The following is a 23,344-nucleotide window of genomic DNA, read 5'->3' as shown; positions in this document are numbered from 1 at the left end:
TTTTTTAAAAAAAAGATAAGTAAATCATAGAATATGCAAGGCATTATGGGACAGAGAAAGTTGCACATTGGGAACTTGACCCTTAGCTGCCAGAGATCCCTGTACAAGTCACTTCTATTCCACAACACATTGCCAACATTTTCCAAAAGGCTTAGCACAGGACAGCAGCATGTGTCACACTGGGATATCTACACTCATACATGCACTTTGCAGTGACAAGCACTTTGTGTCAGTGCTGTGTGAACTCGCCATCAGCCAACTATGCACACACCCAGACTATATACAAACTCGGCGGCTGTATGCCAACATAACTTGCATTGACCAAAGTTTGTAGTGTAGATATGGCTTCATTCTCAGCCTACAGACAGATATCTTTACAAGTTAATAGATAAGAATCCAATCCTAATAAGTTATATCCAGCCCTACTGAAAATCCTGACAGCAAGTCATGGAGACCAGAACCCCAAGAGGTTCCGAAACATTTAAAGTGCCCAATCTGGCACAGCCTGGTCTGACATATGACAAAGCTGATATTCAATAATGCAATAAGTTACCTACTACAGGACAGGCCCAACAAAGAAAATAACAGAACGCCACTAGCCATCACCTTCAGCCCCCAACTAAAACCTCTCCAATGCATCAAAAGACCTACAACCTATCCTGAAGGACGACCCATCACTCTCACAGATCTTGGGAGACAGGCCAGTCCTTGCTTACAGACAGCCCCCACAACCTGAAGCAAATACTCTCCAGCAACCACACACCACACAACTGAACCACTAACTCAGGAACCTATCCTTGCAACAAAGCCCGTTGCCAACTATGTCCACATATCTATTCAGGGGACCATCATAGGGCCTAATCACATCAGCCACACTATCAGAGGCTCGTTCACCTGCACATCTACCAATGTGATATATGCCATCATGTGCCAGCAATGCCCCTGTGCCATGTACATTGGTCAAACTGGACAGTCTGTACATAAAAGAATAAATGGACACAAATCAGACATTATAACATCAAGCGTTATAACATTCAAAAACCAGTTGGAGAACACTTCAATCTCTCTGGTCACTCGATTACAGACCTAAAAGTTGCAATTTTTCAACAAAAAAACTTCAAAAACAGACTCCAACGAGAGACTGCTGAATTGGAATAATTTGCAAACTGAATACAATTAACTTTGGCTTGAATAAAGACTGGGAGTGGATGGGTCATTACACAAAGTAAAACTATTTCTCCATGTTTATTCCCCTCCTCCCCCCCCCGCCCCGCCACTGTTCCTCAGACATTCTTGTCAACTGCTAGAAATGGCCCACCTTGATTATCACTACAAAAGGTTTTTTCCCCCCCGCTCTTCTGCTGGTAATAGCTCACCTTACCTGATCACTCTGGTTACAGTGTGTACGGTAACACCCATTGCTTCATGTTCTCTATGTATATAAATCTCCCCACTGTATTTTCCACTGCATGCATCCGATGAAGTGAGCTGTAGCTCATGAAAGCTTATGCTCAAATACATTTGTGAGTCTCTAAGGTGCCACTAGTACTCCTTTTCTTTTTGCTTATACAGACTAACACGGCTGCTACTCTGAAATAAATGCAATGTAAGATTTAGTCAGTCTGCAGCATCTCTTTTCATTGTAAGGAAGTGAAAGTCTCCTATATGGCAAAAATATATGGTTTGATTTTCCCACAGCCTTCCTCTCCCTCCAGTATACCATTCTGTCTGTAGGGTTCTCCCCCAGCTCACTAATACTAGAACTTGGAATTTGTGAGTGTACTGTGTTAAGTGTTAACTGGCAGTCACAGCTAATCACCCCTTGCTGAATATTCACCAGTAGCTCTATTTTATGTTTAGGGAAGGTAGAATGCTTTGGCCAAAGCTACATATTAAAGATGGGTCAGGACAGGACAACTCCCTTGCTCTGTCTCACAGCTAGACCATGCTACATCTCACTACTGAGCTGCCCCCTCCCCTCTTGTAGCCAGAGGGCACATTGCCTCTTCTGCAGGTGGGGAGGGAGCTTGTGAAGGGACGTAGCACCATCTGTGACAGGTTCTAGTCCAGGGGCCTCAAACTCAAATCACCACGAGGGCCACATGAGGACTAGTACATTGGCCTGAGGCCCACATCACTGACACCTTTTAATACAAAGATACAAAAGCCCACCCCTCTGCCCCTGGCCCCACTCCACCCCTTCCATGAAGTCCCACCCCTTCCCCAAATCCCCATTCCAGCCCCACCTCTTCCTCCCCTGACCATGCCACATCCCCACTCTTCCCCTCTCCCACCTGGAAAGTCCCAGCTGTTTGGCAGTGGGAAGCGCTGGGAGATAGGCGGAGGAGCAGCACACTTGCGAGATGAGGAGAGCTATGGCGGGCTGCGGCAAATAACTCTGCGGGCCGCATGCTTGAGACCCCCTGTTCTAGAACCATATAATGGCTGGGATTCCCCACCGGGGACTGCAGGAACTGCACATGATTGTTGCAATTCTCTCTCACACACACACAAATTCCCCCCAGGGTGAGGAGAGACAGGAAGGTTTATGAAATTACACACACAAAAAAAACCCACACATGCTGCACCATTTGCTCATAAGCATTTTTAGTCCTCAACCAAGAGATAGCACACGTTACCCAAGAGGAACAGCTTACAGTTTTGCAAGGAGGACACAAGTTCAGACTGCCAGAGTCAGGCCTCCTCCTCTTCATTTGTTTACTTTTTCCAGCACCAAATCTATTATGAAGTTTTCACCAAATCAATACAAGTATACTAGAAATACACTAGTTGAGGAACTGGCCAGAGAGGACTGCAAGGATCTTAAAATATTACAGTTCTGACTGTCCTATGATCCATAATTCACTTCCACCATTATTTAATACATTGCACAAATATTTAAAGAGCCTGAGCTAGAATTCTGGCCCTTCACATCCAAGAACACAGTAAAAAGCTTGTCTCCCTAGTGATCAGTTTCACCAAAGAGATCATTCTCACAGCATATTTTCACAGCTCTTATTTTTATGTTATATCTGAGCTGAGATTTGACATGTATATGATCACAAGAGTCAGAGCTAAAGCTGTGGGTTTTGTGAGCCCAGATGCCAACTCACATCAGAGTTTCTTTGTTCCATGCAAAGCTACTACTGAAGCCAAAAGAGCCAAATCTATCACTGGTGTAAGGGGACTCAATTTAAAGGCAGTTATAACCAGATTAGTTTGGCCCAATGGAAGTCTTGTGCATACCAAGAGGGATGCTAAAATAGGATCTATTGATAAAAATCCACACCCAGCCTTGAAAACTACAGCCACAAAATTCATGAAATATACCCCAGCATGAATGTGCACAGAAGACATTGTTTGCTGGAAGAGAAGCCACAGCTAGAATGCCTCTCTCCCCCCAGCATAGAGTTTCTAACCAAGACCTTTCAGTTATAACCCAACATGTACAGTCACAAAGATATGAGTTAGACTAAGTCCTCCATGGAAAGAGCACAGTCTCCCTACATGTTCTTTCAGTGCTGTGCACACAGGCAGCTATTTGAGTGTCAGTTTGCATTCAGATTTTAAAAACAAAAAGCAAAACACACTCCTAACAAGTGAAAAGCCAGTCATGGACTGTAGCAGCTATTTTTTTGAATTTTGAAGTTGCTCACAATTTACTCACCGTTACTCAGACTCAGAGAGATCTGGTCTACAGTACCATTTAAACTAGGCTAGAAAATCATGTATAGACACATACCGTTGCTAGATAACTGTCGAGTTAACAAGGCTGCAGGGTGCCATAAACGTTGTGCTGTTATCAATGAATGATCCCAGATCGATGAGAAAAGCGCAATTGCAGTAAGGACATAGAAGCATAATTAAACAGTGGTATACACCTAGAGGAAAGAGAGAAAGCCAGGACCTACTAGGAACAGAATAATCTCCTCTTGCAGTTCTCCCAACAAGCTGAATGGTCACCATATTGCTATTCACCCACCCCTTTTTTTGCTAGGCAGATGAGTCAATCCAATAAGACTTTCTGGGCAGGACAGCTCTATAAGTGTCGCTGTGCTCCTCTGTCATATACACAGTACCTGACCTCTAGGATTCCACTGGAACTACGAAGGCACCACTCATCTGGGGGCTGAGGTAGTCTAACCCAGCAGATCCTAAGCGTTTAGAGACAGATATTCAGAGGTGATGAGAACTTTCAGCTAACCTTAAGCTCAGCTGGATTTATACATATACTTGCTTAAAATAAAAATATTCAGGTTTATGTTGGCTGACTCATCGGAGTTCTTCCAAGGCATCAGGAGCACATATTGCAAGGGTCACCGCTACACTTTTAAGACCCTCAATAGGAGGGGACTATGGCCCTGCCCCTTTACGGGAGTGCAGTGTCACTAGCTGGCTCCACTCTCCCAGTCCTAGTACGGAGCAAACACGTTGTGCTCCTTACTCTTCCCCTTGCATATCCATGTAGGGACAACCATAGTCTGGCCCATAATGTATAATTTATAAATAACTTTGGGGACGTGTCTGTTATTTAGATGGCACATCCTATAAGAAACCTTCTCTTATTAGCCATTCTTATTCATTATCTGCAGCAGAAAGAACCTGAGTTCCATATCTGACTGCTAAAGGAACTGGGTAGTTAAAGCAGAGGACTGAATCAGGAAACTTAGGTTCTCTTCTCAGCTCTGCCTTAAGCTTTGTAGGTCTGTCTAGCTAGTCTGTATTAGAAGATATTTGCCAGTATACAAGTTCAAGTTCTGCTCTCACTAATGCCAGAGGAAAGCCATTAAAAAGTTTTCAGCAGCATAAAGAGGAGCAGGAGTTTAACTAGCATAACACAAGCCAACCAACTACAGCAGCCCTGGTCAAATCCAAGGGAAACTTAAATTGATTCTTTCCAGTATGATCTTCCAATCATATTTTGTCTATTCACAACAAATGAATAATCTTAGTAAAAACCTCAGACCTTGTCTACTTTGTTCTGTACGGTTCACTGAACTTCCTAACACAGAAGAGCTTTGGTTGGCTCACTAAATTTCTTCCTTCCTCCCTCTATAAGCAGCAGTCACTACTGAACTTAATCCTCAACCCAGGCATAGCTAGCTATCTTCTCAGTTAGTAAAGGCATATCACATGCAGCTCAATACAGTGCACAAAAGAGTAAATTTCAATCCTTAAATCATGGGCCAGGGTGGGCGTGTGTCGGATAGTTAAGTGTGAAGCTTTGTACTACAGGATAAATGCCCTGATACATTAGTGTGGAACAGTGGTGACATCCAGTGGCCAGTTAGATTATTAACACTTAAGTGTTTTTATTATTATTTACTTTATTTATTCAAAGCCATGTTGTCTAAGGATTCTATTCAGATCTAAATTCATTTCATAAAGTTATGAGCCCTAAATGCAATGGGGTTCTCTCAGCTGGTCTCCCACAAAGCCTTCTACATAACCCTTTGTTAAAAGCACTCCACACCACTTTACACACCCCACATTCCTGTTAACTTTTCCTTTAATTCTCTTTCAGCTAGAATCCATGTATACTAGAAGGCCCACATAAAGAGGCTGGCCTGCTGTTATGACATAGTGCTCAACTGTGACAGGCATGCATCCAAGACAAAAGGGACATTATTTTTCTTTGATTGTTTAGATTTATAACATCTTTAGAAAGCCCCTATCCTCAGCTCTAGGCACTCTTGTGAACATTAAAAATGCAAGCAAATTAAAAATAAAGCCAGCCAGTACTTCCCATCCATAAGCCCAAAATAACTAGCCACAGTACAACTCAAGGCCAACAAATCTTCCCCATCTGAAAACAATAATAGTCCTTTTCATTCCCCTCCCTCCAAAAGACTATTTCAGACCAAGGTTGGGCAAGTTTCAAAGCAGAGAGAATCCCATGACAGCAGCTCCCCCTGTTTTCATACTCAGGGGTCTGACTCCAGCTCAAGCACCTTAACGGATTTCAGTTTTGGCAGCAGGACACAAGGAGAAGGTGGTCTCTCAAACAGAGAGTTTACAAGCCAGTTACAATTCTCCAGGTCAAGATCAACACCTTACAATGAGAACTGATTGAAAAATGTGGGAAAACTTTAATGAAAAAATGTTGGATTTTGTGTGTGCAATTTGTCTAAATTTTGACTTTGAGAACTGTTGGCCTCTTTATATACCAATACACAGCCAAAAAAATTCATTAAATTTCCTCCCCCCCAAAAAAAAGAAATTGAAAAGCTGTATTTAAAATACACTAGGAAACCAACTGGCTGCCAGCGTAGGTCATGGAGCATTGGCGTCCTATGCCCCTACCAAGAGGCACTGCTTAATAGGCTGGCAGCTGCATTTCTACTGTACTTTCTGAGCGGATTTAAGGTGTAGTGCCGTGTAGACTGCAATGCAATAGTCTATCTTGTCAAGAGCGCATGGCAGCAGTCTAATCTCCTCAAATAATGGTGTATTGAGCAAAAACTAGTAACCATTTCTTGAAGAAAAGCCAACATCCAGTCCTCCCATAGGAGGGTTCATGGTCTCCACTAGCAATGGACCCCATTTCTTCACCAGCCAGGAAGGACACTTGTCCAAAGGACAAAACATAGGATAAAACATCTCAGATAGTATTACCTGCCTAAACTCAGCCAAGAAGATTGAAGAGGGCAATATTAGGTCTTCTCAAATGTCTGTCTGTGTCAAGGAACAGAGACAATCTGCTCAGTTTTACCTACAAAACAATCTGAAATCTCATCACAACAGAAGAGATGAATATCAATTACCAAATCAAGGCAGTTTAGATTAACCAAGCTGTTCACTGTGAACAACAAATCCACTGATTGAGATTTTGTGGCTGTTAAGATAGAAGCAAAGAACCTCTTCTTTGCCATCCATCCAATGATGATGCAGGAACTTCAAAGCCATTATGATATAAATGAGATCAGCTTCAGCCTGAGACTGTCACCTTTACTCTGACCAGCTTCGCTCATGCTTCATCCAGCACAGGTCATCTGTAAATCAAAGCATCATAAATTCAAGTGCCTTGTGATGTTACCCCATAAAATGAGTTTTGGGGCACTGCTACACTAATCTGCCTTAATCTGTTCTTCCTGAGGTAAGAATTCCCAGGGTTGCTAAAGAAGCATTCTAAAGGACAGATATATAACCTACTGATAAAGTAATTGACATAGGCAGTTATCTTTCCAAAACAAAAGTATTATCTTTTCATTAAAGTAATAATCCCTAATACAGTGTATCCTAAAAATCCTAAACAATGCACAAAATCCCTGAGACACCAATCCATTATTGCAAGTTAAAGGGCACTTAAACTACAATAGCATATAGTACAAATGATACTAAGCAAAGCAATTTGTTGCAAGTGGCCAGTTTGCAACAAAATTACTGACAGGAGATCTTAAATTGCTTTAAAGTGTACCTAAGTAAGTAAAACACACATACGCATCTCAAGCACGCACATATTAAATACTATAAAACAACCCTAAACTAATATCAAAACTATAATTAAAAGAATGTTAAGCTTACGCTATAAATCCATTGCTGCTTGCTTTTAAAAAAATCAAATCACTACTGCTGTTGTTCAGCTCCTAGTCAATCAGTTTTGCTCCACTCCAGCTTTCTTTTCTCTCTCTCTCTGCATCAGTTTGTCTTTAGCTTCTCTTACTAGCTTCCCAGCTCCTTCTGCACAGCCCTCCCCTTCTCAGATGCACTTTACTAGCAGGTGGCCTTTTATGCACTGTTCTAGCTCTTTCTTTATATAACTCACAGGCTCTAACTTTTCAAAGCGGGGGGAGGGGGGAGCCAACCCCTGGCCTGGCCCCCACTCCACCCCTTCTTCCAGGCCCCACCTCTTCCCACCCAGTTCCATCCCCTCCCCCAGACTCCTGCACAACACCAAGTGAAACAGCTGTTTGTGGCAAATGGGAGGCGCTGGGAGGGAGGAGGAGGTGCTGACCGGTGGGGCCCACCGGGGCAGGTGGGAGGGACTGTGGGGGAGGAGCTGATAGACGGGGCTGCCAGTGGGTGCTCCAGCCCCAGAATCAGCACCTATGATATAGCTTTCTATTCTTAGCTACAGTTACCACACTCACATGTTGAGCCTTGACCATTACCTCAGAATTCTGATTGACAGCTCTGACCTTTAAAACCAGTTGTGACTGGTATGAGTAGGTTCTGACCCCCTAGAGGCCTAACTGACTGACCTCTCTCTCTCACCCTTCCCTTTACTGCACATGCTCAGTAGTACTATACCAGGGGTTCTCAAACTGCAGGGCAGGAGCCCTCAGGGGGTTGCAAGGTTATTAGGAGGGGGGGTCGTAAGTTGTCAGCCTCCACCCCAAACCTTGCTTTGCCTCCAGCATTTATAATGGTGTTAAATATATAAAGAAGTGTTTTTAATGTATTCAGGGGGATCACACTCAGGGGCTTGCTATGTGAAAGGGGGCACCAGTACAAAAGTTTGAGAACCACTGTACTATACTATTGGCTGTCAGGTCTTTGCTGGGCATGATTTTGCACCTGTTCACTAGTTGCCAATCTTCAACCTGCTCATTGATGTCCTTTACTTCAGAGCTGTGATGCTGCCTAGCCACACCCACATACACTTGGCTCTTTGTCAGGGCACCTCTTTTTTTTTTTTTTTTTTTGGGTAAATCCTAAATTCTTACTCAGCATGCTCTGAGTCTGTAGCATCATCTCAGAGTGGAGTGCTGTCAAGGTTCCTTCCCCACTCTGAACTCTAGGGTACAGATGTGGGGACCTGCATGAAAGACCCCCTAAGTTTATTCTTACCAGCTTAGGTTAAAAACTTCCCCAAGGTACAAACTTTGCCTTGTCCTTGAACCGTATGTTGCCACCACCAAGCGTCTTACACAAAGACCAGGGAAAGAGACCACTTGGAGACATCTTCCCCCAAAATATCTCCCCAAGCCCTACACCCCTTTTCCTGGGGAAAGCTTGATAAGAATCCTCACCAACTGGTACAGATGAACACAGACCCAAACCCTTGGATCTTAAGAACAATGAAAAATCAATCAGGTTCTTAAAAAAAGAATTTTAATTAAAGAAAATGTAAAAGAATCACCTCTGTAAAATCAGGATGGTAAATACCTTACAGGGTAATCAGATTCAAAACACAGAGAATCCCTCTAGGCAAAACCTTAAGTTACAAAAAGACACAAAAGCAGGAATATACATTCCATTCAGCACAGCTTATTTTACCAGCCATTAAACAAAAGGAAATCTAACGGCATTTCTAGCTAGATTACTTACTAACTAACAGGGGTTGTGAGGCTGCATTCCTGATCTGTTCCCAGCAAAAGCATCACACAGACAGACTCTTTGTTCCCCCACCCCCTCCAGATTTGAAAGTATCTTGTCCTCTCATTGGTCATTTTGGGTCAGGTGCCAGCTAGGTTACCTTAGCTTCTTAATCCTTTACAAGTGAAAGGGTTTTGCCTCTGGCCAGGAGGGATTTTATAGCACTGTATACAGAAAGGTGGTTACCCTTTCATTTATATTTATGGTAAGTGCTTTGCTATTCAGAATAGAGATCAGAAATACAAAATTGAGGCTAGAGGATTTTCTCTGGTAATAGTAAGGGCAATTTGGGAAAGAAAATGCTTAAGGGCCACCCTTCCAATGGCTCAGGATAAAAGTTTATGATTGCATCCTATTAAACCCTTGAAAGAGTGGTCTGTCATAGCAAGAATACCTTCCTTCAGGCCTCCAGGATCCATTAGCCTTTGAGAGAGCTCCAGCAAAATGGATTCTTGGTGCTGACTGAAGGGTGTTCCCCAACCTGAGAACACAGAAGATAATGGTGGGTGTATGTTATTAGCTAATATACAAGTGTCTGTGTCTAGCCTCTAATCTGAGCCCAAACACCAGATCAGTGGTTCAGGAGCCAAATTACCCATAAGAGCCACAGTAGTGTGAATGCATTGTTACTATAGTGCTATATATTCAGTATGATAGGGGAAATATTTAATTTTTATATATACATATGTTATTCTCACAGCAAAATGATTGACCAATTATTATTTTATCAACTACAATTGGCTAATAACATAGTAAAAGCATCCTGACTGGTTAATAACTTATACTGGTTAATAATTAAATCACACAATATTTTAATATGTACTGCAAAGAGCCACACGAGACACAATAAAAAGCAGCTTGTGAGCCTTAGTCTGAGTATCACTGAACTAGATCAAGAGCGTGACTAGCTGTGTGAGTTAAATCAGAAACCACCCAGGATAGTCTGTGTTTTTCATGGTGGCCATAGAAGCCTGAGTGAATTCTAAGGATGTGTCATCCACACAGATGTTAAAATCATTGAATACTATCAGTGTCTTTAATGCCACCATGCAGGTAATATTATTGATCACACAGGACATTTGCAGTGAAGTGAGGAAATGAGTACATTAAAACTAGTCCCATTTTGACATAGTCTTGGGACTCACATACAAGCTAAACTATATTTGATCTAATTTTGGGGAAGGAAGCTTCCACCATTTGAGGCTGCATGCAAACAGCACAACCACATCAGCTCCTCAGAAATATCCTTTTAGCTTCATACTGCACTGACTATCCAGTTCTGACATGGACAGCAGGGGAGGATTCTGCAAGGCAGAGCAACAAAAAAAAACCAACTCATCACCTTTAGAAGGAAACATACATCTGCCAGGGCAATCACTAATAATATTTTCCAGTTTGGGGTTCTTGCTAATAACCAGATTGTGACAGAGTGTGAGTAGCGTATGGCTGATTCATCACTCTGTACTCTTGGGAAGTGTCCCCACATGGGGTAAATTGACAAGGTAACAGTTTAAGTACTAAATGATTAATTAATTAGCTGGTTGAGTCAGGTCTTCAGCTGGAAACAGTTAAAGGAGAGGCAGGAAAAAACTGTAGGGAGACAGAAGGCCCAAAGAATTCCAAGAGCAAAGCTTCCCCTCCCACTGTCCCAAATATGCCTTGGTGGTAGGTAAAGGCTTGGGGAGAAAAGCCTTATGCTGTGAGAAACAAACACTTGTAGAGCATGTAATAAATACAGCACATGGCATTGAACTGGTCCTTGGGGTGGGTGAGGACTGTTTGCAGCAAGGAATCCAGGGTGAGGAAACCCTACCCTGCGACCAAGGTTTTTTCAGCCTACACAGGCTGACTTCACCTAGGAGAACGGTGATGGCTGACCACCACCCTGCCCACCCCTACACCTTCCCTGCAGCATTTTCACTGTATAGTTCCATGGAAAGATAAAACCAAAACAATATAGAGAAAGAAGACAAGATGCAAATAAACTTAAATGCAGTCAGTGCAACCACTTAATTATGTGCCTCCCACCTCATATCTCTGCTGTTTTTCCTCTCCAGGAGTGTAGGATTCTATACTTAATTAGTTCAAAATCTCCACTCCTAGCCTCCAGCTCCAATTACTCTAATCTGATTGCTCCTGTTTTCTTGTGCATTTGCTACCCCTTCAGTCTGACAGTGCCTCTGGTCTGGCTACTCAACTAAATCAAAGAATAAATGTAATAATATACAGGATGTGGGCTTGATTGCCAGGAACTGGCCAAGCAGAGTTGGCCAGCCCCTAGGGCAACAGAGAGTAGTTCCCCTTACAACAGCCTTCCTTTGCTTTCTCTTTATAGGACCCCTCATTAGGAAGAAAGTGAGGCTGCCTGTAGTGAATCAGGCTCCCCTAGAATGCAGCTGTCCCCTCTCAGTTCTCCTAAGGTGAGAGAGAAAAACTTCTGGAGTCTAGTTTCTCCTGGTATATTCCTGTCGAACATTCTAAATCAGTGTCGCTTTCTGTTATTAGGAAGACACGAACAGTAGAAAGTTATGACCATGGGAGCCCTCTTTCTCTACTGACCATGATTTAGTTGATCAAAAAGCCTCTGGGAAGCCTAACAAAGATTCAGACTGCCAGGAAGCATCACCGTCTTAAGCCTGACTCCATCACTATGGGAGAAGAAACTGCAGGGAGCTCCTAGACTGACTGACTGATCTGCATATGATCCATAGACCACAGGCTGAAAACCACTGTTCTAGCATTTTCTTGTCTCTTGCTCTGCGGGCAGAACAGTTTCTCTTTCTGGTTATACCAGTGATTACATCCCAGAGGGAACTGATGTTTTACTACCATCCCATGCAGTAGGTAGTGCAGCTTTGAGAACCATTGCACAATATGAATTTCCCCAACACAGTGCCTGGAAACAAAATAAAGAAACACCTGTTTTAAATAACACTGGGCTAATCCACTATTAAAATTCATAAATTGTCCTCCAGCAGAGGTTTTCATTGTTTATAGGTGTTGAGCTGCCATAGTATCTTCAGTGAAGGAGATCATCTGAAGTCAAGGTGGCTTAATAAACAACTCCAGAAGGATTTTGCAGAGCACATGTCTCAGACAAAGCTTGAATAAGCTGTTTACAATAAGGACCAAAGACTGGAAATTCTGGCAGAGCCAGGCAAGGGGGCAATTCCCCCAGAAGAGTTTTGTGATTTTTTAGAATAGAGTAATCTGGTACACAGATGGATGAGAGAATAAACAGTTTTTAGAGAGGAAAATGATAGCACTGGATTCTGAAACTAAACACAGCAGGCAGGAAGATTCTGGATGGATATTAAAAAAACTGTCCCAGGGTTATGTTATTTTCTAAAGCTGATATTCTTAAACCCTCACAGAAGGAAGTGTAACTGTTATCATTATTTCAAAATTAAGTGCCTGATCTCCTGGTTATAATGCAAGTATTAACCATCCTCAAGACTTAATTTGGCACATTACTAACTAGTTACCCTTCTGTTATGTAGGCAGAGGCCTAGGATTGTATGAAATGCCATTACTCATCTACTGGAAACTGTTTGCTACAATCCTAGAAAGAAGAAGACTCGATCAGCTGATGGGGCACTATTATAGAAATTATTGCTGTTTCTATAAGAGACTTTATAACTGTGTGTGAGCACATGTATTCCATTGCCACCACATTCCAAATTGTTGCAGATCACTGACACCCCATGGAAAACTTTGAAAAAAATTCTATTTCATAATAATTCCACTTATACATCATCTATATTCTATATTGCCCATCCTTCTTTCTTTACTACTCATGGCATCTGATTAAACCACGATTTCTGTTTCTCAGGAGTTCATCACCTACTTATTCTTCACCTAAAAGCATAATCCTTTGTGATACCACAGTTACTTCAACATAAACCAGCTGTGATGTGTCAAGCAGAGAATTAGGATTTCACATGAGGAACAGCATGAGATATTTATTCTTACTCTTCTTAATACTGTACTAAAACATGGGAGGAAAACAGTGGCTCAGGGGATAGGTAACTGGCTATTGAGTCTTTCACCTTTGAATCAACTCTGCTCCAGGATGTTAGTAATCAAAGGTTACTGCTATCCAATGGCTCTTTATTAGTCTTATGGATAATGAGTTGATCCATTTGTTAAGCCTGATCCACTGAATGGGAGTTAGGTCAGAGTTGGACCTCTAATGAGCAAAATAATGCACCACAATAGGCATCCTCACTAGAAAGGCCAAAGACTGATTGGGTATTAAAAGTAAACTGCTTTCTCAGTGCTAGATCTAGTCCCCTCCAGGTCAGGGTTAAGCCAGATCTCTGTAGGACAGCTTGCATTGCTCGTGCCTGTGTTAAACCTATTCTGTACACAGAGGAATCCAACCTCCAATGCTATCTTTTAGGGGCCTTTTGATAACATTAAATTCACAAAGGAAAGAAAGGAAATATAACATATATTGTGCAAGAAAAAAATGTTTTTAATAATTTATGTGAGTCATCTGCAGCCAGACTGTACAAAAATTGATGCACACTGAAAGGATTGAATGATCAGCCCCGGATATGCTGATTTTTAGTAGGAGCTGGATGTTTCTTGGGAATGTGTACTGTTCATTTAATAAACAAAACATGTCACCGGCATTCTTACTAACCAGCTCTAAATGGGTATGTGGATGCTTCTAAAACAAACAAATTAACAAAAAGCAGTTCAATTCTCTTGCAGCCTTTGCAACTGAATGATTCACAGTACATATGAATCTCACAGCTAAAACCTTTGACAGTGCGCCTTTCAGTGATCAAAAGCAATGTGTTTCTCTCCCATTTGTGACTGCCTGATTAAAGCCTCTAAATATTTTGTGTCATTTACAGTGCACCTTCTGACCAAACTACTAGGTCACAAACAACTGACCTATAATTCCAAATCCATTCAACACTTCTGTCATTGCTGAAGAGTTAAACAATGTATACAAAGCACTGATACTGGCTGTCTCCCTTTAAATCTCTCCTCATAATCCCCATTTTCCACAGTCACTCCAACAGTATTCCACTATGTTGTGCTAAACTTCTCAACTAACCATATAAAGCAATTAGAGGAAGAAAATAGACTATGATTAATTTCATAAAAAAAAAGCAACTGCATAAGCATAGGCTATGTCATGACACCAGTTTTTTACTGATTTCAGTAGGAATTCTGTTTAAAAACTGACAGTACAAAACCACATTAATTTCAGTGTAGAGTTCTGATTGAAAATCTATAGTAATATAAGCCCCCTTGTTTTGTGTATTCTGCCCTCCTTTCTTCCCCTTGCCTGATGTAATCTCCCCTGCAATCAAAGTTAGCCTTTACTTAGGGCTTGGTCATGCAAGCCCTTATTTACAGGAATAGTCCACTAAAGTCAATAGAATTACTTATGTGAGTAAGGACAATTCAGCTGAGTAAGAATCGCTGGATGGTTTCCTAAGGAGCCAGTCCTGCCAATGTAGATGAATCACTTTACTGATGTTAATGGTCTCATTCATTGATTTCAGTTAGATTATTTGTGTAAGTAAAATCACTCACATATATAAGGAATTGCAGAATGAGCCCTAGGACTGTAAGCCCCTTGGGCAACCACCATGCGCTCATTCTTGCAAACTCTCATACATGTGCAAAGTTCCATTGACTGAAGTTGGGCTACGTGTATAAGTAAGAACTATTCAGAAGAGTAAGGGTGTGAACCATGCACACATAAGGAACAATACAAACTATTAACAACCTCTAATACCTTATAAAAATATTTCATATTTTTAGACAACTGAAGCCTGCCATATAAAGACACAGAGAGACTATGATTAAAAAAATCTTTCTCAGCCCATTCAGAAAGGAGTAATAAAAGGTGTAATTTTTTCCCTTTGTACCTCACCTTTAATGAGTATTTTGAGGGCTTAAAACTGTGGTTTGTGATCAAATTATAAAGAGTACCATTTTGATTACTCTGATCACTGTTTTTAATCTCTGAACATTTTCTCCTCTTTTGTACTATTCAATGGCTGTTTTCAGCTGCTGGTCTCAAGCCAACAATGAGGGGAAATATTATTGTCAAGATCTAAGGATTATGCATCTGGAGTACATTGGAAATCTAGAACATGCACTTTGGAAATCAGCAAACCTTGTGATCTGTATAAAATGTACCAGTTTTTACAAGGGACAATAAGATGAATTTATTCTCTACATTTTTCTGAATTTGCTTTGATATTTACTGTTCCACCCATACACTGAACAAACAGGCTTCTGAGGCCCCATAGGTAAACACTGGATTTAACTAGATGCATCAGGTATGTTTTCTGTCTGGTATGGGTTTGAATACATTGTTTATTTTAGATCAGATTTAATTAATAATGTGTGGATTGTTATTAATTATATTATTATTTATTATTATATCTGAGGATTTCAAACTGTTTTACAAACAGGAATTGATTGACACTTCCCAACATCCCTGTGAAAGGAAGGAAGTATCATTATCTCCATTTTGCAGATGAGGACACTAGCTGAGGCAGGGAGAGATTGGGGCAGAACATGATGTCAATGGAAAGACTCTGGTTAGCTTCACTGGGGGTGTGAATTAGGCCCCAGGTCTCCTGCCTCTCGATGCTATGACTTAGCCACAAGAGCTTCTCCTCTTAGTTTTCTCTTCTTTCCCTCTCTGTATCCTCCCCTGCTGTGAAAAACGCACCGTGACAGTCCTGAGAGCACATGCGTGCAACGTCCAGAATAGGTCCCGCTTACCTTAGACCAGGGCATTTCTGTGAGCTGCAGGTAGAGACGGAAGCTGCTAGCTCTGCCCTGAAAGGAAGCAAGCGCTCAGCAGCCAAACAGAGGCTTTTAAACTCCTTGTTCAAAGCAAACACGTCGGGCACAGGGCCTGGGACAGTGAGGGCTCTGCAGCATTAGGAGCCTTGTCGTCCATGTAGGGGCATTGAGGAGTCTGACTCAGCATCTAGGAGGGAAATCAGAGCAGGCGTTTGAAGAAACCGGAGTTAAACTCTAACCTAGAGCTCTTGGAAAGTTCGTTTGTTCTCTGGATACTGGTAGCAGCCTGCAGCCCCTTCCCCCGCCCCTTTTCCTCTCCTCGCGTCCTCACAAGCCCTTCGTACCAGAGCCTCGCCCGGGGTGGAGTTTGCAGAGGATGGAGACACGCGGTTACCGAGCTGCTGGTACAGGTACTGGGGGATCCGGGAGGATGAGAGGCAGTGCTCTAGGTCCAACCGGGCGGGGACCCTCTGCGATGGGCACTGAGGGAGAGGGGGAGCTATTGCTAGAATGATGCACAGCTTGGCTCCTACCCTCTCCCTCTCCAGGTGGATGCCTCTGGCAGGCACGGGAGACGGAGAGCAAAGACACAGGGATGCAGGTTAGTGACATGACCTGTAACAAGTGCAATGGCAGATGAGTAAACAAGGGCGATCTATGGCAAACAAACCGCTCAGAGAGCCCAATACTGATCTCATTGATCCCACTCTCCCTCCGATTTACTCCGCCTTTACACCAATGGCAATGCAAGCAGAATGTGTCCCAGGAGTGGTGAAGACCAGGGGAGCATGGATCTTGGAGCATCCTAGGGGCGAAGAGGGACTGGAGATAATGAGTCTCTTGCAAAAGAGGATCCTTGAGAAAAACAGAAAGTTAAAATGTAAAGAAATCAGTGTCACGCTAAGAAATCTCCCTTACCTCGAGGTTGCTTCCTAAAGATGGATACAGATGAAGTTAATGCATTTGGGCAGAGGAAACAACATGCAAGGCACTGGTACTTCAACAGAAACAAGTCCAGCCCCCGACCTAGATATTGTCAGAGCCGCCCGGACAGTGCCGATGGGAGCTTCAGCTTTGAGTAATTGCGATTGTTTTCCCCAGTACTTTATATTTAAAACTCTCGGAAGGTCAAAACAGCATCACTGCATAGGAGGGATCATAAACTCGGCCTGAATAGCAAGGAGAATAAGCAAAAGTATAAAGACACAAATTCCTTTTTAACACCACCCCCCCTTCCCACAGCTAGAGTTGCCACTCCTCCAGGATTACCTTGGAGTCTCCGGGAATTAGAGATCAATCTTTAATTCGAGATTATGTCATGTGATGCAACCGCCAGGAATACGTTGACCACACTTGGCAACCCTACACAGCACACTCACCCACCCACCCCTCCGGGACAGCTGGCCTCGTGTAGGAAGAAAATGGATCTGATCTTCTGAGGGTGGGGGAGGAGTTTGGGGGAGCTGAAGAAACTGCTCCCTGTTGCCCCCCCCCCCACAACCTTTAGATTCAGCCTTAACTTGTTGACCAGTTTAAAACTCCGCAAAGAAAGCAATTAACCGGGTTTTATTCCATTCTTACATTATTAAAAATCAATTAACGCATAAATTTTGCCGACGAAGTAGCTGCCTTTCTTCTCAGCTTGTCTTAAAATAGAGGACATTAGTACTGAAAAGAGTGGGTTTAACATGAAATGCACGCTTATTAGACTTCCAGAGGCAATCGCTTCTACCACAAACGCAGCTGAGCTACGTGCGTGTTTTACAAGGTCGGATCGCTACAGGGATTAATTTGCATTTATAAGTTCCTCTAGGAAACAATTTTCTGACAAGTAGCATTGTATTGATCCACAATTGATTGTATTTAGCTATTAATAAAGTCAGAGGGGGAAATACAATATTTCAGCTATATCACTTTGCTTGTGCTTTTACAGTGAAGCTCTGTATCTGTATAGAACCGGGGGACTAACTGAGATCTCCTCATGAAATGAAAAGGAGGACTTGTGGCACCTTAGAGACTAACAAATTTATTTGAGCAAAAGCTTTCATGAGCTACAGCTCACTTCATCCGATGCATTCAATGGAAAATACAGTGGGGAGATTTATATACACAGAGAACATGAAACAAGGGGTGTCACCATACACACTGTAAGGAGAGTGATCAGGTAAGGTGAGCTATTATCAGCAGGAAAGCGGGGAAAAAACCTTTTATAGTGATGATCAAGGTGGACCGTTTCCAGCAGTTGACAAGAATGTCTGAGGAACGGGGGGAGGGAAATAAACATGGGGAAATACTTTTACTTTGTGTAATGAGATAATATTTTTCGTACCACCAACTTGTTTTCCGTTACACTGTTGATGCAACAATTTGGTTCAGTGACCCAATTATGTCTTTCCTCAGAGGAACTTCAGGCAGTGAGTTCTAGCACAGTTTTGTGGCTTTTAATTACCATTTTGTAAATTGTTCTTTTGGGTGTTTGGAGAGACTGGCGCCTCGGTACCAATAGACTGTATGTCTATCTACTCTACCTGAACGCAGAGACAGTATTTTCCCCGCTAGGTGGCGGTACAAGGCAATATCATAAATTTAACTTGGGTATCCATAAAACGTGTTTTCCTTCCTCCCAGTCTGTACTTCCCATTTTAAGAAAGAAGAGAATCAAACCGGGCTTTTAAAAATGTATGTTGTAAACAATCGTTAAGAAATAAAAAGTTATCCTGAGACAGCAACAAAACATGAACATGCAATTCATTTAATACCGGTGCCGTATATTGTTCAATGGGAAGTGCCCTAAAGAATTTGGAATGGAATCTAATTGTTAAGGATACGAATTATGAAGCTCAGTTCCGTTAAGAAAATATTGTACATCTTTAGTTTTTCATCTTTCTAATTCGATCTAATAACTGTAACAATATGCACATAAAAATAGAAATGATTAAGGTAACCAAGGATGTTCCCGAATTGACATAGTAATAAATATAATAATTTGTATGTTATATAGAGTCTTTCATTCAAGATTCTCAAAGAACTTTATGTAATCCAAACATTCGTTAACTGGGACTCAGGGCTACACTCACCCCTGCTTGAGGTGCAGATTATTGACAGGTCTAGGTCCATGCAGATATTAAAAATGAATACCGTTTGACACCTATATAGCAGTTTTTACTCCCCAGATCTCAAATCACTTTACAAACAGGGATGAGGGTCCTTATCCCCATTTTACAGATGGAGAAATCAAGGCACAGAGAAGTTGAGTGACTCGTCCAGGGTCACAAAGCGACTCAATGGTAACCTTAGGTATAGCACCCAAGTCACTTGTCTCCCATTCTTCTGCCCTCTTGTCACTGAATTACATCTATCTGTCTATTTAGATTCTTGAACGGAACCCATCACCTTGTATCTGAGGGACACGCTTTAAGTGCGAACTGTATAATATTCTGGCTGTATATCATCATCATTCCAGTAATAGCACCCACCGCTCCACTCTAAACTCAGCTCTCATGAAAAGGATGTGTTTAAGCGGGAAACCAGAACAAATGAGAGTTTGCGGAGACTCCAGGGGTTTCTTGCCTCCGTGATAACTATATCAACAAATATACCTAGGGCTTCACCAGGGACATAACCAGTTCTGGCTAAAGTAGAATATGACTAGGCTACAGTAACATCTGATTAGACTAGAATCTTGCTGGGCTAGGATCTGGCCGTGGATCTCACGGGGCTCAGATCTAACTGCTCCATCTTCCCCCTAGTTTGCCGTATTTATACATACTGCTGCAGTGTGAATACTAAAATGGCAATACTCTGTTTTGTGTAAACCCCCCTGTAGGCTGGTTCCCTTTTGTATGTGTTCCCCCTCCCCGCACGCACCCCTCCCTTTCCGCGCACGTGTCACATGTGAGGCGCCTCCTGTGTCCTGGGGTTCTATGGAACCCGAGGGGATACAATGTGATTGCGCACTTGATTGGCTGTTGCTAGGTGACGTCGCCTTCCCTCACGTGACTGGTGTTAAATGCCCGCCTGGCAGCTTCCACCGCGGCAGACAATCGTAAAGCTGCTGGGGAGCCGAGTGAGCTGCTGCGGCCGCCGCCCGGTGTCTGGGAGAGTGTGTGACCGGGCTATGATGGTGACTCCTCCAGCAACAGAGTGGGACCTCCAGTGATCTGCTCCTCGGGGCTTCCAGCAGCAGCGTCTCTGCTCTCCCTGTACTTGTCCTGAGGGCTGAGGCGCCTTTCTCCCTCGCCCCCTGCTGCTGCGGCTGCCTCCCCCCCCACCCTACATTTGGGGAGGGAGGATCAGGATGACTGGAGTCTTTGACAGTCTAGTCTCAGATATGCATTCAAACCAGATTACCTCCAACAGTTACCACCAGCACAGCAGCCTGCACAAGTCCCAGGAGTCCCCCACCTTACCCGTGTCCACAGCTACCGACAGCAGCTACTACACCAACCAGCAGCAGCAGCACGGAACAGGCGGCGGAGGAGGCGGGTCGCCCTATGCACAGATGGGCTCTTACCAGTATCACGCCAGCGGCATCAATACGGTTCCCTACTCCGCCAAAGCCGGCTACGACCTGGGTTACACTGCCACTTACAGCTCCTATGGACCTTATGGAACCAGGGCTTCCCCGGCTAACAATGAGTCTGGTAGGGCTAAGCCTCTGGGGGGAATAGTTTGGGGTCAGCTGGTGTCAAACAGAGCAGCTCCATCGCCTTAGACAGAGCTTGGTCTGTTTACACCGGACGAGGATTTGGTCCGTTGTTTTTAAATGTGCCCCTCCCTCCCCCTCTCCTTTTTAAGGCAATCAAGCCGCTCTGGCTGCGGATCCCTGGTTTGGCGGGGGATGGGAGCAAGAGGCTAGCAAGGGGATGGACTGGCCACGTTTCTCCCGGTAATTCACGCAGGGCTTATAGGAATAGGCTGCATGGGGAACAGCGTCTTGCAAATCAGCTGCCTTTTGTTGATTCCAGGTTAACTTTTCCTTACAGCATGGCTGGTGAGTGATGGTGGTGATTGTTGTTGTCATTATAGCAGAGAAGGAAGAATGCGAGCCCGAGGTCAGGATAGTAAACGGGAAGCCAAAGAAAGTGCGGAAACCCAGGACAATCTATTCCAGCTTCCAGCTGGCCGCTCTACAGAGGCGTTTCCAGAAGACCCAATACCTGGCACTGCCCGAGCGAGCTGAACTGGCGGCATCCCTAGGCCTCACCCAGACGCAGGTAAGATGCCCCGGTACTTTTCATCCTCAGGGTGAACTCCTGGCCCTGTTGAATTCAGTGGGAGTTTTGCCATTGACTTCAACAGGGCCAGAATTTTTGCCCTTTACGCCTTGCACCCTGCGTCCTGCAGCAAAGGGTCCGTGCCTTTTAGCACTGGCTCAGAGGGGCAGGTGGCATATTCCCTGCTGTGTCTCACCGTGTCTGGTCTGTTTTTCCTGCCCGCTGTTACACATTCAGTAACGGAGAACCCTGTTTGCAGTTCCCACTTTGCGCTCCCGGGATGATGAAATGGGCCGTGGCCCTTACCCCACTCGTGTCCGTGGGAGGGAGGCGCTGGGATTAACAAAACTCTCAGAGAAATGTTATCTGCGCTTCGTCTGCTCTCCGGCATACGGAGGGGTTGAAACAACTGATTGGCCCTTCTTGCTCTCTTTAGCGCCCGTTCCCCACCCCCACTGCCCTCCAGCTCGCCCACCCGCATGCTCTGCCTGGCCCAGCTGAGGATCTTGGAGCAAGCCCTCTGCTCATAATAACCTCTGGCTTGCCATTACCCTGCCCTGCCAGCCCCCCCACACCCAGCACCTCCCCAGCCCAGCCCTCACGCCTGTCTGTCTGTCTCCCTTTGGAAAGGTGAAGATTTGGTTCCAGAACCGCCGGTCCAAGTTCAAGAAGATGTGGAAAAGTGGCGAAATCCCCTCGGAGCAGCATCCTGGAGGCAGCGCCTCTCCCCCCTGCGCTTCGCCTCCGACCTCGGCCCCTACCTGGGACTTTGCTCCACACCAGCGCATGAGCAGCGGAGGAAGCTCGGGATCTAGCCCCAGCGGCGGAGCGGCCGCTTTCCTCGGTAACTACTCCTGGTATCACCAGGCGGCTAACACCGCTTCTCACCTGCAAGCCGCCTCCCCGATCCTGCAGCAAGCGCAGCCCCATCACCATCACCACAGCGCGGCCATCAGTGCAGGGACGATTTTCTAACTCGGCAGAGACTGAGCAAACAAGCCCCGCTGAGCAGAGATCCAGGGGGATCAAACCCAACACACACCCGAGCGGACTGAGGTACAGACACTGGTGCTTTGATGAAGAATTTCTTCGGCATTCAACGCCTCCCTCTCCCTCTGGCACATTAAACAGGCGAATAACTCTTCCCTGCAGACTTTGCTTTGTTCTGATCCGGGCTCGGTTACCTTTGTGTCTCCCTCACCCCGTGTCTTTCTCTATTCCAACTCGCAGACTAGTTCCTGCCTGCGGTTTATGTCCCCCTTCCCGTGTAGTTCACAGCAAATAGAAAATAAAACTTCCCCTTCCCTCCTCTCCTATTTTTCATCAAATCACCAGTGGATAACTTTTGTTAATTTTGTTTTTTAAAAGTTTATAGGTGCCTTTGCGGATGACCTCATTTTGATGTTGAAAAAAGATGAATAATTTTTATATGTAGATTTAAAAAAAAATTCCCGAGTTTAAATTATCTTTTTTAAATGGGTGCAGGACTATCGTTCCCGAGGAAATGTTTGTAAATAAAGCTGTCTGTGCAGATTCTTTTCATGTTTTCTTTGTATAAAAAAAAATTCCATTGGATCAGCCTGTATTTCATTTTTGGTTTTTGTGACCAAAGTGTGGAAACTCCCAGCTCTCTGCGTAGGCGCCACACCTTCCTGCTTATTTTCAGTTTGATACGTTTTCTCTTTGCTGTCAAAATAAGCTACTGATTTCCCCCTCACCGTCGTTGTTTAAACCTTAAAAACAAAAAAAAGGTACTGTTGGTTATTTATTATGGACACAAAATACTCTTAATGTTGCTTTTACAGTACGAGATTATTTAAATAAATTATTTTGTTTTCACTGTACTTGGTCTGTATTTCCTTCGGGATCCAGACTCACACACATTATAGACACCTATTTACACTAGCCCCTGCAGCTCTGCAAACCTACCTAGCACTCCCGTACAGCCCAGCCCTGGAGGAGGGGTCTGTATGTTTCTTACGTGGCTTTCTTTGCCCTCCTTACAACTGTTGCGTTGAGTAATT

At 43.7% G+C, this 23,344-nt stretch overlaps 2 protein-coding genes across 3 annotated transcripts in view; one reads left to right on the top strand and one right to left on the bottom strand.

The window, feature by feature from the left end:
- LOC311528296 (uncharacterized protein) overlaps nt 1-7,584 on the bottom strand; it is a 69,369-nt gene extending 61,785 nt beyond the window's left edge. Inside the window, exons 1-2 of the mRNA XM_084643147.1 lie at nt 7,525-7,584; nt 6,947-6,992 (exon numbers count right to left, since the gene is read on the bottom strand). Coding sequence (XP_084499273.1) covers nt 6,947-6,971 — 25 coding nt within the window. The 5' untranslated portion in view covers nt 6,972-6,992; nt 7,525-7,584. The remainder of the gene's footprint in view (nt 1-6,946; nt 6,993-7,524) is intronic.
- Nucleotides 7,585-20,152: 12,568 nt separating this feature from the next.
- Nucleotides 20,153-23,125, top strand: DLX2 (distal-less homeobox 2). Of its 2 annotated transcripts, none has more exons than XM_084644114.1 (3): nt 20,153-20,747; nt 21,136-21,320; nt 21,951-23,125. In XM_084644114.1, the coding sequence occupies exons 1-3, from the start codon at nt 20,402-20,404 to the stop codon at nt 22,293-22,295; spliced, it is 876 nt and encodes a 291-aa protein (XP_084500240.1). In that variant the 5' UTR covers nt 20,153-20,401; the 3' UTR covers nt 22,296-23,125. The 2 variants fall into 2 exon arrangements, with proteins under 2 accessions (XP_084500240.1, XP_084500239.1); XM_084644113.1 differs by having other exon boundaries at nt 21,133-21,320.
- Nucleotides 23,126-23,344: the final 219 nt, after the last annotated feature.

Source organism: Lepidochelys olivacea, assembly GCF_965140295.1.
Source record: "Lepidochelys olivacea isolate rLepOli2 genome assembly, chromosome: 11".
NCBI lineage: Eukaryota > Metazoa > Chordata > Testudines > Cheloniidae > Lepidochelys > Lepidochelys olivacea.
Note: the sequence above shows the minus strand (reverse complement) of the source record. Positions and strands in the feature narration are given on the sequence as shown.